The sequence below is a fragment of the Hordeum vulgare genome, chromosome 7H (assembly GCF_904849725.1).
Source record: "Hordeum vulgare subsp. vulgare chromosome 7H, MorexV3_pseudomolecules_assembly, whole genome shotgun sequence".
Classification (NCBI taxonomy): domain Eukaryota; kingdom Viridiplantae; phylum Streptophyta; class Magnoliopsida; order Poales; family Poaceae; genus Hordeum; species Hordeum vulgare.
This window is the reverse complement of record NC_058524.1, coordinates 360,490,618-360,507,384: the sequence shown is the minus strand read 5'-3', so window position 1 is coordinate 360,507,384 and position 16,767 is coordinate 360,490,618. Positions and strand designations below refer to the sequence as shown.

The following is a 16,767-nucleotide window of genomic DNA, read 5'->3' as shown; positions in this document are numbered from 1 at the left end:
ATTCAAAAAAAATCGAAAAAATAAAAAATATAGCAATGACGCATCAGTGAATAGTGCGCCACTACTATTTTTCCGCCTTCACACACACACACAAATAGCAATGGCGCACCATTGGTGCGCCACTGCTAAGTTGGGACAAAAGTTTAAAAGGGCCGGCCAGCCACTTACACCTTCATTCTTCTCCTCCTCTCCTCCACTCCATCTCCTCCTCTCCGGCGACCTCCTCCTCCTCACGGTGCTCCTCCTCCGGTGACCTCCTCCTCACGGTGCTACTCCTCCTCCCTCCTCTCCTCCTCCGACGACCTCCTCCTCCCTCCTCTCCTCCTCACCGTGCTCCTCCTTCCTCTCCTGCTCACGGTCCTCCTCCTCCTCTCCGACGACCTCCTCCTCCCTCCTCTCCTGATCCTCACGGTCTCTTCTCCCTCCTCTCCTCCTCACGGTCTCTCCTCCCTCCTCCTCTACTTCCGGTCACATGTGGAGCTCCCCCGGCACAAAGAACGTACTAGATCCAGGTCGAGAATGAAATTTGAAAAAAAATTCAAGCAACAAAAAAGAGCAAAAAAACAAGCCAAAAAAATGAGCCAGATCTAGATCCAGATCCAAATTCAAAATTCAAAAATAGCAATGGCGCATGGTGAGGGTTAGACGGTGCGCCATTACTATTTTCCCGCCTTCAAAATAAAAAAAAATAAAAAAAAAAAGTTACCAGTGACGCACCTGTAGCAATAGTAACGGCGCACTACAAGATGCGCCACTGCTACCTGCAATACTAATGACGCACCAGAGGTGTCCCATTAGTATTTGTTACTAGTGGCGTGATAATAGTGGCGCACATATAGTGCGCCATTAATAACAAAAACTGAGGCGCCACTAATAGCCTTTTTTCTATTAGTGAGATGAACTACCACCATGAGAGGCCACACCTCGGCTGCAAAAAAGGTTCTCCTAGAATGAAGCCTTTAAGAAGAAAACCCTGCACCAACACGGTCATTACCTAATCATAGATCATGGGTTTTCATCCCGAAAAAAGTGTCATTGGACTCCATACAATGCCACGTACAACTAGTGAAGGTCACACCTAGCGTTTTCAACCCAGAGGTCGACTCTTTGTGCCCAGGAGCGCCACCAAGAAGTCCACATGTGCTGTCGCCCCTGCTAGCCGAGGCTGCTGCAAAACACCAATCCTCCAGTCCACAGTCTTCACCACATCCAAACTTGCCTGGGTCATCACTTGAAATCTTGAACTCAACACGATCCATCAAGATCAAGTAGTAATTCTCCATCATTGTCAGCACCACGGTATTCGCCGGTAAATATGTCGTGGTGTACCTCATGGTACCGAATACCAGAGTGTGACAGGTCCACAAAAAGTACCTACGACATCATTAGAGAATTAGGACGATTGTCGGTGCGGACATCAGTCTAGGTGCTTAGCAGCACTAGCTCCGCAAAGCAACTCTTCGTTGCGCGGGCCAGACGCACGTCCGCGAGTGGCTCATCACCCGGTGGTCAATGTGCCGGAGCGGCAAATTGCGGGCGACACCACGGACTCCACTGAAACCATGAATTCGATCTGGTCTGAACATGGTGTCCTGCAGACCACACCCGCGTCCACGAGCGGCTGACGGTGCTCCGACGATCTGACCGCCGTCTTCTTGTGTGGTCGGCCTCACGATCCGGCTGCCATCGTCTTGTGTCGACGGCTTCTTGATCTGTCTGCCCCATTCCTGCATCGTGGCCTCCCGATCTGGCAGCAGGTCGCCGGCTTTCCAATCTAGACATCGGAGTTGGGTGCACGTCTAGGACAGCAAGCCACCAACAACTTGCATATGGATCTGGATGCATGCTGCCCCATGCACATTGGCGCTGGACTGATTGTGCGCGTAGACTTGAATCACTTGATCCGTAGACGGCCACTGGCCGGAGCGCAAGGGTGGTTCAGATCAGAGACGACGGGATCGATGAAGGCTGCTCCGGTAATCAAAAGAAAACTTGCAGGAGCGCCTCGTAGCCACCATCCGTCATCTGACGACCTCCGATGACAACGACGGGGGTAGGGATGTCAGCGAGGGTCGCCGACGGCCGGGACAGTAGGTTCCCCGAATTGTTCGGTCTAAACGATGCGCATAAATTCAATGAATGTGTATGTGTATATAAACGTTTGAGTTTGTATTGTTTTTTTAGTGTTTCAAAGAATCTAAGAGGCAAAAGATCCAATTTCTCGTTCGTGGGGGATTGAATGATTTGCCCCATTTTACAACGGGTTAGATGATTTGCCCCAATATCTTCTATTCTTAAATAGTTGCAATCCATTATCTATTTTTTCTTTTCATGCAACCATGCCACATTATCAAGTCATGCATTTAGTCATAAGTACTTATTTTTTTCATCCACTATCTATTTTTTCTTCTCATGCAACCATGTCATAATGTCACATCATCAAGTCATGCATTTAGTCATAAGTACTTATTTTTCCTCATGTTACTATATGCCACATCATCAAGTATATGATCATAAGTTAGAATGTGTGCACTAATCTACACATTATTTCACTACTTTTGTTATGGGCATAAGCGGCATAAGCGGTATATACTTTATAGGCAAATATATGTAGATCATGTTACACTTCTTTTACGCATCTTTTGTCATATGATTCATATGAGTTATTGTTTCTAAAATTTAAAACGAGAGCAATCCTAATATAGTTATTGTTTCTAAAATTTAAAACGAGAGCAATCCTAATATTTTTTAGCAATAGTTTTGATTTTCAACATCTGTTTAGCATGGTTTCCGCAGCAACGCGCGGCGCATCTTCTAGTTATGTCAATGACTAGTGGCCCGAGGCGACTTGCGGAGGCAACGGGAGGGGAAGATCTTTTGTTGCCAGGTGGCCAGGGCGCCGGATCTGGTGGTCGTGGCGCGATCTCGGCCTCGGCTTCGAGACGAGAGGCCACCCGCGAATATCTCCCCCCGCCAATGGCCTCCCGCCCTCGCTCACCCTATCCTCTCCTCTACCTCCGGCCCAGCTTCTCCACTGCACTAACGCAGTAAAACCAGCGCGCGCAGGAGTTAATAGCCTCTGTGTGTCTCTCTCCACATGCGGGCGTGTGGTGTCCATTGAGCTTCTAGTTACTTCCTAGCTAGTGCTACTTGGTTATTGCCTCCGACGTCCGTCGTCTTCTTCCCCCCCCCCCCCCCCCCCCCCCCCGCGCCGCCGCGCAGGTACGAGCACGAGGCCGTCGGTTTCCTGTAATCGCGCGCTAATACGGCGCAGATAATTGAACGGGCAGCGAGACATGACGGCGACGCCTTCTTTGATCGGGCTGAGCGCAGGCAACCGCCTTCTGAGCACGTCCTTCGGGCCGCCCAATGACCTGCTCTCCGACAAGGTCAACAGCCACATGACCAGCGCGGCGGGAGACGCCCACGGCTCCTCCTCGCTGCAGTTCGCGCCACCGGCCGCATCGAAGCTCACCGTCGCCGCGCACAGGCTCAAGCTCTCCCCACATGGCCGCGCGCAGGTCATGCGTGCCCTCAGGCAGAGCGCGCTCGCGCCGCAGCCTCCACCACTGTTGCTCGCCGACGAGTTCTCTCTCGATGCCATTATCCTGCTGCAGAGGTCCATGCTCGAGAAGCAGTGGAAGCTCCCCTTCGAGGACGACGACGGCGGCGGCGATGGCCACCATGGGGATGACATTGATTCGGCCGAGGACGATGACGACAAGAGCAGGAGCAGCTCCGTCGTCGTGGCGCGCTCCGGCGTCTCGGCGAGGCAGCGGCGGATGAGCGGCCGGAGGCGCGGGAGGTCCAAGAAAGGCAGCGGCGCCGTGCACCTGAGCATCAGCCCCGAGCTGCTGCAGAGCAGAAACCGCATATACCTCCGCGGCACCGTCAGCAAGGAGCTCCTCACGCACAAGCAGGTTGTCCACCTCTCCAAGAAGATCAAGGACGGGATATGGCTGCAGCAGCAAAGATCAAAGTACGCGATAAGCCAGCCACCACCCCCCCCCCCCCCCCCCCACACACACACACACACAAAAAAAAAAAAAATTCAGTGATCCATTCAGCCAACATAATATGCTTGTTCTCCGAAATCAAGAACCATTGCCACTGCTGCTTTGCGCTGTGCTGTCAAGTTTGTTTAACCTGCTTCTGAAACATTGATTCAGGCTGACAGAAATACTGGGGAATGAGCCGTCCTACAAGCAGATGGCCCAATCACTTCGGATATCGACACCGGAGCTGCGGTCAAGAATGCGCGAGTCGTTCCTCGCGAGGGAGGTGCTAACGATGAGCAACATCCGTTTGGTCATATCCATCGCCCAGAAGTATGACAAGTTGGGGGTTGAGCTGTCCGACCTGATTCAGGTAATCACATCCTGTTCTGTTCATGGGCATTTGTATCTGCTGTTTATTTCACCAGGACAGTTAGCATGTTTCACAAACATCAACATGTAACATGTTGTGCAATTTGGTTGGTGATTCAGGGTGGTCTCATAGGGCTACTCCGCGGGATTGAAAAGTTCGATGCATCCAGGGGGTTCAGAATTTCCACTTACGTATACTGGTGGATTCGTCAGGTGAGACCTCTTTGCTGATCTCTTCAGTACTAATGAGATAATCTTTGCACTCTTTATTCATTCATTAATTTCCTTGTTACCAGGGTGTTTCAAGGGCACTCGCGGACAACTCGAAAACATTCAGGCTCCCTACTTACATGCATGAGAGGCTGATTGCGATTCGTGCTGCAAAGTACGCATTGGAGGACCAAGGGGTTTCTCCGACAACACAAGTATGGGCGGAGTACTAGTTTTATTTACTTGAAGCATTTCAAGTGGCATGATTGTGTGTTCATCATGTTGTTCTGTTACTTCTTCTCTAACTTTCTTGTCATTGTCCTCAGAACATCGCAGAGTTGCTCAATATATCGGAAAAGAAAGTACACAATGCTACAGAGGTATTTGCATATTTATTGTCCCAAATATGATTTCTTGTGTTTAACCTTTTTACACTTTTGGACTTCTCACAATAATTTCGCATTTTCAAAATCCAGGCTGTCAACAAGGCTCTTTCGTTGGATCAACAGGCATTCCCCTCCTTAAATGGCCTACCTGGAGATACACTCCATAGCGTAAGCTGTTACACTACCAGACATTAAATACCACCAAAATACTTTTTCACCGTTGATATATTCCTCGGGGTTAACTTCGATTTCCTTTTCCGCTCGTTCTCAGTATATAGAGGATCAAAATGTTGCGAATGATCCATGGCATGGATTTGAGGAGTGGTATCTAAAGGTAACCTTATTGCTATTGTTGTTCGTTTCCTCGTGATTTTCAGTCAAATATGTTTTACCTTAAGATTCCACTGATACCAGGAGGAAGTCAACAACCTTCTAATCTCAAATCTAACTGAACGTGAGAGGCACATCATTCGGTTATATCATGGTATAGGAAAACAATGCCATACATGGGAGGATATTAGCAGACAGTAAGTATTACTTCTTCAACTGAACATGAACTTTTGCCATGCCTTGCGCTTCTTAATTACTGTCAAAAGAAATTTCATCGACACAACATCACAATTTTCTGATTCCTTTTTTGTCAAGGTTATTTTATTTCACAGTCAAGTAGTTATTCGCCTGAAAATGTTTTGAAATTTCCGCGTACAGTGTTCATATCATCGACATTTTTTTCCGACAAACGGTGGTTTTTATTAGCTGAAACTGTGTTAGACATGCTAAGCTCAGGTCATTAGGCTAGTTTTCTGGTTAAAATAAATAGTGCATGGCTGCTGATGTGACACATCCATGCAGCATGCATGTAGTAGATGGAGACGTGCAGCACGATCTCTCTCCCGTTCTTTCTGTTATTGTTCTCGAAACAGGCTTTCGCCCCGCTTTATATATAAAGCACATAGGCCAGAATCCATACATCAAGTCCCAACAACGAAATAGAGAAAAGGGTCTGCTGGGGCAACAGCACAATCCAGCCCAAGAAAAGAGAAGAAACAAAAAATGCCATCCAGGGACAAGCTAAGCAGCAAGCGAAGTAGAGGAGAGCCGTCGGGCGACCATCATCAACGCGTCCAGGTAGCGCTGAAGCCGGTCCCGGTCTCGAGGCCTAACGAGCGGATGCCAGTGCTGCAAGAAGGCAAGGGATTTGAAGAACGAGTCAGATGCACGCCGCTGAAACACCTTCTCAATCACCATTTTATTGCGAGTAGTCCAAAGAGTTCACATCATAGCTGCAAAGACCAGCCAGAACAGTCGGCGTTTATGGCCGACCTGGGTAGCCCGCACCTGCAGAAAATCTGCAAGGTCATAGGCCTTCCATTCCGGTCCCAGAGCCTTGCGCACAAAGCACCAAAGTGCCTGTGCCGCGATGCAGGAGAACAGAATGTGAGAACAAGTCTCCGGGACGTGGCACATGGGACAGATGCCGGTACCCGGATCATGGTGTTTCAGCACCTCGGTCCCAGAAGGTAAACGGTCTCGGAGAAGCTGCCAAACAAAAATCTTAATCTTCAAGGGTAACGGTGCCTTCCAGAGTGGAGATAGCCACGGGAGGACCGGCATCCTGCACAACGCCAAGTAGGCCGAACTAACAGAGAATTTTCCCGAGGGAGAAAGACTCCAAGAAACACTATCTCTGACCGTCGAGACCGGGAGGGTAACCACTGCCAGTAGTAATTCCCTGTCCTCGAGCTCAGCTGAACCAAGGGGACAGCGGAAAGCGACATGCCATCCGTCCTCCAGAGCAGATGCAGAGACAAGGACAGCAGGGTCGGAGCAGATAACAAAGAGCCTCGGAAAGCGACAGCGTAAAGGCTCCCCCTCCAACCAGGGATCTAACCAAAACTGGGTCCTAGACCCATTGCCCACCGAGACCCGCAGACCCAACCTAATCTCGTGCTTAATGCTCTGGATAGATTTCCAGAACTACGATCCATTCGCGAGCGAGCAGGCCAAGAGGGGTCTGCCTCTAAGGTACTTGGCCTCAATCAATTGAAGCCACAAACCCCCATCTCCCTGCAGGATCCGCCACACCCAACGGAGCATCAGGGCCACGTTCATGCGGCGGGACGCAGGTATGCCCAAGCCCCCTCGGTCTTTTGGCACGCAGATGTCGGCCCATTTCACCATGTGATACTTGGGTCTACCATTCCCTGCCTGCCAAAAAAATCTAGCCAGCTCCTTGTCAAAGGCACTGTGCACACCTTCAGGCAGGAGGTACATCCCCATCATATACATGGGGAGGCTCGCAAGGTTAGCACTTATGAGAATGGATTTGCTACCTTTAGACGTGAACCTGCCACACCAGGGCTTCGCGCGGGACGCTACTCGTCCCACAAGCGGATCAAACCCACTAACCAGAATCCTGGACTCAGCCAGGGGCATCCCCAAATACGAGATGGGGAAAGCAGCCAACTTGCAGTTAAGGTTGTCCGTGATCCTGTGCTGCTCGGCATCAGAGTAGCCCAGGACCACCACCTCACTCTTATCAAAGTTAACCTTAAGTCCAGACATTTCCTCGAAGCAGAGCAAAAGGAACTTAAGATTAGCAATGTCCGAGTCCGAGCCTGAGACCATGATCATGGTGTCATCCGCATATTGGAGGTGGGAGACCCCACCACCCGGGATGAGGTGGCCAACCACCCCCTGGATATGCCCGGCTAGCTTTGCCTTATCCAGGATGCCAGCAAGGGCGTCAGCAGCGAGATTAAAAAGCAGGGGGAAATAGGGTCTCCTTGCTTGACCCCCCTGGAAGCCTGGAAAAAGGGGTCTACTTCGTCATTGATATTGATCGCGGTGCTACCGGATCGAACCAGTTGCATGATCCAGGAACACCACCTCTCGTCAAATCCGCGCCGCTGCATCACCAACCTCAAGAAGGACCAGTCAAGACGGTCATACGCCTTCTGGAAGTCCAATTTGAGGAAGACCCCCTTGAGACCCTTGGACGCCACCTCGTGAACAATCTCGTGAAGGGCAAGAATCCCGTCATGGATCCTCCGGCCCTTCAGGAATGCGGACTGGAGGGGGTGAGCAATCCGTTCGGCCACAGGGGACAAACGACTGGCTCATACTTTCACAAAAATACGCGCCAACACGTTAATAACCGTAATAGGACAGAATTGCCGAATATCCGAGGCCCCAACTAGTTTGGGGATGAGAGCAATGACTCCAAAGTTAATCCTGCCCATGTCCAGGGTGCCTATATAAAATTCATGGAACATGGGCATGATGACCGGGCGCACGGTCTCCCAGAATCGCTGGAAGAAAACCACCGGGAGGCTGTCCGGCCCCGGGGCCGAGCACGCCTTCATAGACGCGATAGCCCTGCCAACTTCTTCCGAGGAGAATGGGAGAGTGAGTTTCGCATTCTCCACGTCGGACACCTAATCAACTGGCGGCCAGAAGTCCTCACAAAGGGAGGAGCCTCCTCGCGGCACAGCCGAGAATAACTCCTTATAGAAGGAGTAAATATGGGATGAGATGTCTTCTGGGTTTTCCAGCAGAGCATCCCCATCCCAGAGGAAAGGGATGACACATTTCCGCCTACGGCCGTTAGCGATGGCCTGAAAAAACGCGGTGTTTGCATCCCCCTTGAGAAGCCAGTTCTGGCCTCCTCGACGTTGCCAGAACAATTCCTCACTTCTGAATATGTCCATGAGCTCGACATCGAGGGAGTATCTCCGGGTCCAGTCATCTGGGGACAGGCCCGGCCCGTCCGCCAAGTCATCTAGGGTTTTAATCTGGCCCAGCAGGGCCCCTTTACGGGCCCGGAGATCAGCACCCAAATTAGCGCCCCAGCCCTTCATGGCCTGTCGAGCCATCTTAGCACATTGTTGCCAGATGTCCACCGCACAGAAGATACGCGTCGGGGAGGCGGCAGCAAGATGCCATCGGTCGCGGACCAGCTCGCAGAAACTAGGCTGTTCTAGCCAAAATGTCTCAAAGCGAAAGCGCCGGCGTGGCACGCTTGTGCATCTGGAGGTCGTGGGATGGGGCGGCAAATCCGGATCACAGCAAGCTGGCCGGGGTAGTTGGTAGGTTCCTAATTTGTAACAGATAAAAGTTTAAAGAAAGAGCAGAAAACGCTGCGCAGTTACGGCAACACAAAGGACTCGCAAGATCGTTCGTGTTCATCTAGCTCTCGCTGGTTCCTCTCTCTCTCTCTCTCATTCGATCGTCCGGCAACTACAATTGATACCAGAGCCTTGGTGTTTGTTCCTTGCTCTGGCGACCGGCGGTGTCTAATCCGGGGCGGCCATGCCCGACGACGAAGCGAGGAAGAAGAACAGCGTGGAGAAGTCTGCGACGCCGTTCGCGCGCCTCACCAGCAGCGGCAGTGGCGAGGTTCGCGTCGTTGAGGGGATGGTGCGCGAGACGGAGTCCTCGTCGGCGTCAATGATGCTGACACGGACCAACTACATGGAGTGGTCTCTTTTCATGCAAGTAACGATCCGGTGACGAAGCACAAGGCCGTCCAGAAATTCTTCCACGTCGTGCCGCGGAAGTACCGTTAGATAGCAATGGCCATCGAGTCACTCATGGACCTCAAGACGATGACCATTGAGGAGCTCACCGGGCGTCTCTCGGCGTGTGAGGACCACTATGGCCTTGACGACGCCGCGCACCCCGGTGGGCAGCTCCTTGCCTCCTATCTGCCGAAGAGTGGGCCGCTCGCGAGCACAAGTTCGGGGTTCGGATCGTCATCAGACGACAACAATGGCAAGAGCAAATCGCCGGCCAAGGGCGGCGGCAGCAGCGGGAGGCCTGCGACCGGCAACGGCGGATCGGGAGGATCCAGTAGCTCCGGTGGAAAAAAGAAAGGTAAATGCCACCATTGTGGCAAGACCGGACATTGGAAAAAGGATTGCTGGTCATGGCTGAAAGAGCAAAAGGAGCAAGGAAAAAGGAGCAGGTCAAACTCGTCCGTGACGGCGGCGACGAACACGATCAAGGCCTGTTCATGGCCGTGGTCACCAACGTTTCTACGCCTGAGCTGGTGACGCCCCAAGCTGTGTTCCTCAATGAAGAAAAAGTTATCCTCGTTCCTTCACCCGATGGACTTTGGTACTTTAACACCGGTGCGTCCAGCCACATGACAGGGGAGAAATCCATGTTTGCCATGCTCGATGAGGGATTGCATGGCACTGTGAAATTTGGTGATGGTTCTGTTGTGGCTATCATCAGAGGCAAAAGTGGCGATGAAAGCGTGCACTTTCAGATGTCTACTATATACCCAGTCTATGCAGCAATATCATCTCAGTCGGACAACTCGATGAAGGAGGATGCAAGATTGAGATTGAAGACAGTACGATGACCATCCAAGACCCGGGCCGGCGCATACTGGCTTGTGTCAAGCGCATGGCCAGCAGGCTGTACACGAGCGTGCTCTCCATTGATGGTCCGGCCTGCCTTCTTACGAAGTCGGACGACATCACCTCGCGCTGGTACGCTAGGATGGGACACCTGCACTTCCGGGCCTTGCGTGCCATGTCTTCAAAGCAGATGGTACGTGGCATGCCGATCATCGATCGCGTCGAGGAATACTGCGATGGCTGCGCTTTGGGCAAGCACCACCGGGCGCCCTTCCCCCAGGTGGTCACATATCGCGCTGAACAAGGGCTCGAGTTGGTCCACACGGATTTGTGCAGGCCAAGTACTTCTTGTTAGTAGTTGATGATTACTCACGCTACATGTGGTTGGAGTTGCTGAAATCCAAGGATGAGGCACACCAGAAGTTCAAGAAGGTGCAGGAATGGCCGAAGCAGAAGGAAGGTGCAGACTCCGCGCGTTTCGGTCAGACCGAGGCGCCGAGTTCAACTCGCTGGAATTTAAGGAGTATTGCGATGGACTGGGAATCAAGCACTACACAACCGCAACCTACTCTTCTCAGCAAAACGGAGTGATGGAGCGTCGAAACCAAACCGTCGTCGAGATGGCGCGCTGTCTCCTCAAGAGCATGGCGGTGCCGTCGTTCTTCTGAACGGAAGCGGTGAAGACAGCGGTGTACCTTCTTAACAGGGCGCCCACGCACAGCTTGGACGGAGTGACGCCGTATGAGGCCTGGCACGGTCGCAAGCCGAGTGTGCAGCACTTGCGCACATTTGGGCGTGTGACGCACGTTATTAGGCCCCGGAGTAACCAAGCTCTCTGATCGATCGACAATGATGATCTTTGTTGGATATGAAGAAGGATCGAAGAGCTATCGTGTTTTTTTAGAGAAGGAGGTTAAACCCCCGGCCTCTGCATCAATCGATGCATGCAGCCATCTTATTAATTATTTCACAAAGGTCCAACAAGAGTATACATCAATCCATCAAAAGCCACCACTCACACCCACAAACTCGATAATGTGGAGTGCTCTCACTCCACATATCTAAGACCAGTGTTGTTTTCAATCCATCCACATAACGTATCGAGAACAACAGCCGGTGCAGCATACCTAAAATGCACACCTTACGCACACGTTTTACCAGCCGACATCATCCTCGAACCACTGACCCATCTTCAGGAAAGAGATCCACATCATCCTTGCCAGTCCAATCATCCGTCGACGCCACCACGGCGCCCAGCGGCGCCACCGCCCTGCGCTCATCCGTCCATATGCGAAGACTCCGGGAGATCTGTCGTGCGTATCACCTGCCAACCAGGCATGACTTAGCGTAGCACCTGTCGGCCAGGCATGACTTGACAGCTCCACCGAAATTCCGTGCAAGACGAAGCCGCTCCACCTCCTGCCTCAGTCTGCCAACGCTGCTCCACAAGCGATGCTCCCAAGAGAGAAACGGCACCGCAGTACCGCCATCGTCCGATCTGGAAGACCAGATCCTAGGGTTTCCCCAGAAGCAGTGCCCACCACAAGCAACCGTTCAGGACTCACACAGTGCCCACCACCACTCAGCCCTCAAGGCGACGCCTTCAGGAAGGTCACGACGTCAAGGACGCCGCCGCCGCCCACCGGAGTTAGGGTTTTCACCCGAGAGGCAAGGAAAGGGAGCAGAGGAGCAGATGTACCGACGTCTCCAAAAAGAATAACGGCGCCCTTGAGCGTCGTCGTCGGCGCGGCCGGCCTGGGCCAACCAAGGGGTTTCCCCCAATCCGAATCTCCTCCACCGACTTCACCCACAAGAAGGGCCCCGGCAACCACGCCGGCACCGCCAATAATCCGCAGGAGAGAGGCCCACAGATCAGGACCTGGGGGGCGCAGGTGGCAGTGCGGGCGGCGCCCGATGAAGGGGAACAACACACCTCCACAACGACGCTTCCAAGAAAGATAGCGGCACCCGTGGGCGTCGCCGTCGCGGCTCCGATGAAACCAGAGCAAGGATTTCTCCCGGAGCTGCGCTGGATATCCACCGCCACCGACCGCTGAGCATGGCCGCCACGCACCATCACGACCCCCAGCCAAGGCCACTGCACTGCGCGCCCTGGACACTGCTCGTGCCCAGCCTACCAGCGCAGCCGCACCCGGCTGCCGCTCCCTACCACCAGGGCCGAGCGCCTCGCTAGATCCGGCCATGGAGCCCCGGATCCGCCCTCCATCGCCGCCGATTGGCGAGATCACACCGGATCCCGCAACCGCCGACGCGGGGCGCCGCCGTCAGAGCCCGAAGGCTGACGCGAGGGGCCCCGCCGCCGCCATCCCCGGGGCGCGCGCGGCTTCGCCGGCGTCCCCTCCGGCAGCGGCGAAGCGGGAGGGAGACGGAGAGGGGGTCCGGTGGCAGCGCGGTGCGTGTCTCTACGCGAAGAGGATGCGCGCCGGCGACGTGCTCGCGAGGCGCCGGACTGGAGGAGCACGGGCCGGGCAGATCGGGAGCCGGGGCAGCGGCGTGGAACTGATGAGATGGGGTGGCGGCGACTGGCGCACGAGATGGGGTGGCGGCGGCTGGCGCACAAGAAGAGCTATCGTGTGTATGATCCAACCAGCAAAAAGGTAAAGTAACACGTGATGTTTTATTTAAGGAGAGCAGGCCTTGGAACTGGAGTGCCCAGGATGCGGTCACTACGCCCACACCGACGATATTCACTGTGGTCTACACCATTGACCATGGTGTACATGAGCTGGATACGGGCGGCTCGCCCGCGTCTACACCAAGGAGCGCGGTGCCACCACCCTCTACACCACCAATGGGATCGCCGCTGAACTCCGCCGACATGCCGACCCAGTCGGCGGTCGGCATGCCGCAGACCGAGCCACGCACACCTGCGCTGATGCGAGAAATGCGCTGGGCTACGCCGCCCACACATGATGATGTGCGACGCTGACTCCGGACCTATACGGTGCTGGCGCTTGTCGTGCGTCTTCGACGAGACTGAAGATGAGGCCGTCTGAGAAGAGCTCGAGCGCTGCCTGCTCACGATGGAGGAGCTGCGCAGCATCACGAAGGCTCTGAACGACGGAGCCTGGAAGGCTGCGATGGACACGGAGATGGCATCTATTGGCGAAAATAACACGTGGGAGCACGCCTACTTGCTGGCTGGTCACAAAGCCATCGGTTTGAAGTGGGTGTATCGTGTGAAGCGTGACCCAGATGGCAGCATAGTCAAGTACAAGGCTCGCTTAGTGGCGAAAGGCTATGTGGAACGAGAAGCGTGGACAACGAGGAAGTTTTTGCGCCAGTGGCATAGATGGAGACCGTACGGCTGCTTCTCGCGCTCACCGCGCACTCCGGCTGGGAGGTGCACCATATGGATGTAAAATCCGCATTTCTCAACGATGACCTCGTCGAGGAAGTGTATGTGGCGCAGCCGCCAGGGTACGTCACCGCCGGCAAGGAGGAGCAAGTTTTGCGGCTTCGGAAAGCACTCTATGGGCTTCGGAAAGCACTCTATGGGCTGCGGCAAGCTTCAAGGGCCTGGTACGCGAAGCTGGACAAGACTCTGGGCACGTTGGGGTTCACGCGCAGTCCATTGAAGCCTGCCGTGTATCGCTGCGGGAATGCACACTCCTTTCTGCTAGTGGGAGTGTATGTTGATGACCTCATCATCACCGGCACCTATGAGGCATCCATCAAGAGTTTAAAGGGCAGATGCAAGAGCTGTTTAAAATGACAGATCTCGGCCTGCTGAGCTACCGCTTGGGCACTGAGGTAATCCAATCCAAAGATTCAATTACACTGTCAAAAAAGCTATGCAGAGAAGGTGTTGGAAGTGGCTGGGATGACCGGGTGCGATGGCTGCCAAACTCTCATGGAGTGCCGGCTCAAGCTCTGGAAAGATGATGAGGCAAAATCTGCTGATCCTTCATTGTATCGTAGTGCTATTGACAGCCTAAGATACTTGGTTCATACCAGGCCGGACATCACTCACACGGTCGGGATAGTAAGCAGGTTTATGGAGAAGCCCACCGTTACTCACTGGACAGCCGTGTAGCAAATTCTTCGGTATGTGAGAAGTACATTGAGCTGTGGCTGTTGCTACCCGCGGGGATCCGGCAAGGCTCAACTTGTCGGATTCAATGACAGTGATCACGCCGGAGAAGTCGGAGATCGCAAGAGCACTTCGAGTCGGATCTTCTTTCTTGGTGAGAACCCTGTGTCATGGACCTCTCAGAACCAAAAGATTGTGGCTATCAGTTCTTGTGAGGCGGAGTACGTGGCAGCAGCGGCGGCAACATGCCAAGGTCTCTGGCTGAGTCGTCTTCTTGCAGAAATGAGAGGGGAAGAAGCCAACACTTTCAAGCTTCTGATGGACAAGTTTGCTACTGCACTGGCGAAGAATTCCGTTCATCACGACCGCAACAAATATATTGATGTCAAGTTCCATTTTATCTAAGATTGTGTTGAAAAGAAAGAGGTGCAGATTGATCATGTTGGCATTAATGATCGGCTGATGTGTTGACGAAGGCAATGGGTCGGGTGAAGTTCGTCGAGCTACGACACATACTTGGAATGAAGGAGGTCGGCAAAGGATGCTGAGCTGAGGGGGTGAAATGTAGCTCAGGTCATTAGGCTAGTTTTCTGCTTAAAATAAATAGTGCATGGCTGCCGATGTGACATCCATGCAGCATGCATGTAGCAGATGGAAACGTGCTGCATGCACGATCTCTCTCCCATTTTTTCTGTTATTGTTAACCCGATCAGCCTGACGTGCTTGTGCATCCGAAGGTCGTGGGATGGCGCGGCAAATCCGGATCACAGCGAGCTGGCCGGGGTAGTTGATAGTTTCCTAATTTGTAACAGATAAAAGATTATGAAAAGAGCAAAAAACGCTGTGCAGTTACGGCAGCACAAAAGACTCGCAAGATCGTTCGTGTTCATCACGAGGATATAGACATGACCATTACTAACTGAACGTCGTTCTTTCTTGCCACGTGATGTTCTAATCCTGATCTTTAAAACATTCTTCAGGTTCGGGCTTTCCAGGGAGAGGGTGAGGCAAGTAGGGCTTATCGCAATGGAGAAGCTGAAGCATGCTGCGAGGCGGAAAAAGCTGGATGCGTTGCTCCAGGATTACTGAGCTGAGGTGTTTTCCATGTTGTGCTGGGGCTAAATCCAGACACACAGTGGTTGTATATAGTCGAATCCAGACACACAGTGGTAGTATATAGTCGAAAAGAGAGAGTGACACATAGGTTACATCATTGAATGGCTTCTACTGCCACTCGTCTGCAGATAATCATACCTATACATTTTGTGACAACAGGCATGCATGATCAACGTCTCAATGCCACATTTTCCCTGGAAGCCGTTCAAGTATTCTGTACTGTATATATAACTAGCGTCCAATGATCCGTTGTGGGGAAGAAAGCCTATGGAAGAGCGGCTCACGACCCGCCCCTACAATCAACAAGATAGCCCTTCATTATTTGAGTTCGGAAAGTCACAGGAAAAAAAAAGTCAGCATCTCAAAATGCTTTTTAAAGTAAAGTTTTGTAGGCTTTGGAAATATTTGTTAAAGTTCATCTAAAAAATATAATTTTTATTTACTGTTCACCCGAGCTTAAATGAGCTTAGAAGCAGAAGGATGCTTTCCCACCTTTCATTGTCTGACTTTGTTTCTTTTTATTTTAGGATGAATGACTTTGTATCTAGATAGAAATCTAAGATTCCTCTCACGCATTCTTCTATTTTCCGCCCTCCAACGGCCTTGGAAATAAAGAAGAGCTCCAAGATTCCCGTGGCTTCTGCCGGTGCCTGAGGTGGGTGCAGAGAAATAGTCAGAGTACAAACATCGGATGAAGCAGTTAACAAAAACAAAGGCTTTCTTTAAAACCATAGGGATAAATGGGCTTTCTATGAGAGACAGAGCACAATTAACCACAAGCCTCTGAATTGGCCACCAGAATAGCTACGTATAGAACAACCCGTTCGGTTTTGAGCATATGGCAAATCCTACGGCCAAAGACGCTCTACACATGACATCTGATGGTTAAAATCATTAAGTTTGTGAGAGGACATGGATTAGGCTCTGTTTTACCGTCCTAAATGAATGCCTCATGTAGCTTGGTCAAATAGAGCAAGACCTATCTCATGAATCTTTCTCCTTGTTATTGGCATGACTTGCGTTCTAAATAATTGTTGTGCTGAAGTAAGTTTTTAGACCCCGAAACCGTCGAACAATAGTTCTACGGTAATTTTTTTAATTAAAAAGAAGTGTAAATATGTACATGCAAAGAAAAGAAAAAGGAAGATACATGTCAACTACCCAGCTCCTGTTTTTTCTGACATGATGAAATACTATCTGATGGAGTCTGTGGGTAGGGAACTTATCTATTGTTCTAGACATGCAATGTTCTTCTCTTTAGTTCTGTG

The 16,767-nt window shown here is 52.0% G+C and overlaps 1 protein-coding gene across 1 annotated transcript; it reads left to right on the top strand.

The window, feature by feature from the left end:
- The first annotated feature begins 3,033 nt into the window (after positions 1-3,033).
- LOC123407383 (RNA polymerase sigma factor sigA) lies at positions 3,034-15,699 on the top strand. The gene is made up of 9 exons (XM_045100506.1): positions 3,034-3,979; positions 4,170-4,368; positions 4,488-4,580; positions 4,664-4,792; positions 4,904-4,957; positions 5,054-5,131; positions 5,235-5,297; positions 5,378-5,490; positions 15,364-15,699. Exons 1-9 carry the CDS (start codon positions 3,297-3,299, stop codon positions 15,470-15,472), a joined length of 1,521 nt encoding a protein of 506 aa, XP_044956441.1. The 5' UTR covers positions 3,034-3,296; the 3' UTR covers positions 15,473-15,699.
- The last annotated feature ends 1,068 nt before the right edge of the window (positions 15,700-16,767 follow it).

Coding starts and splice junctions, on each gene's coding strand:
- LOC123407383 (XM_045100506.1), top strand. CDS start 3,297: ATGACGGCGACGCCTTCTTTGATCGGGCTGAGCGCAGGCAACCGCCTT. Junction 4,369..4,487: donor AGCTGTCCGACCTGATTCAG/GTAATCACATCC, acceptor TTGGTGATTCAG/GGTGGTCTCATAGGGCTACT. Junction 4,581..4,663: donor TATACTGGTGGATTCGTCAG/GTGAGACCTCTT, acceptor CCTTGTTACCAG/GGTGTTTCAAGGGCACTCGC.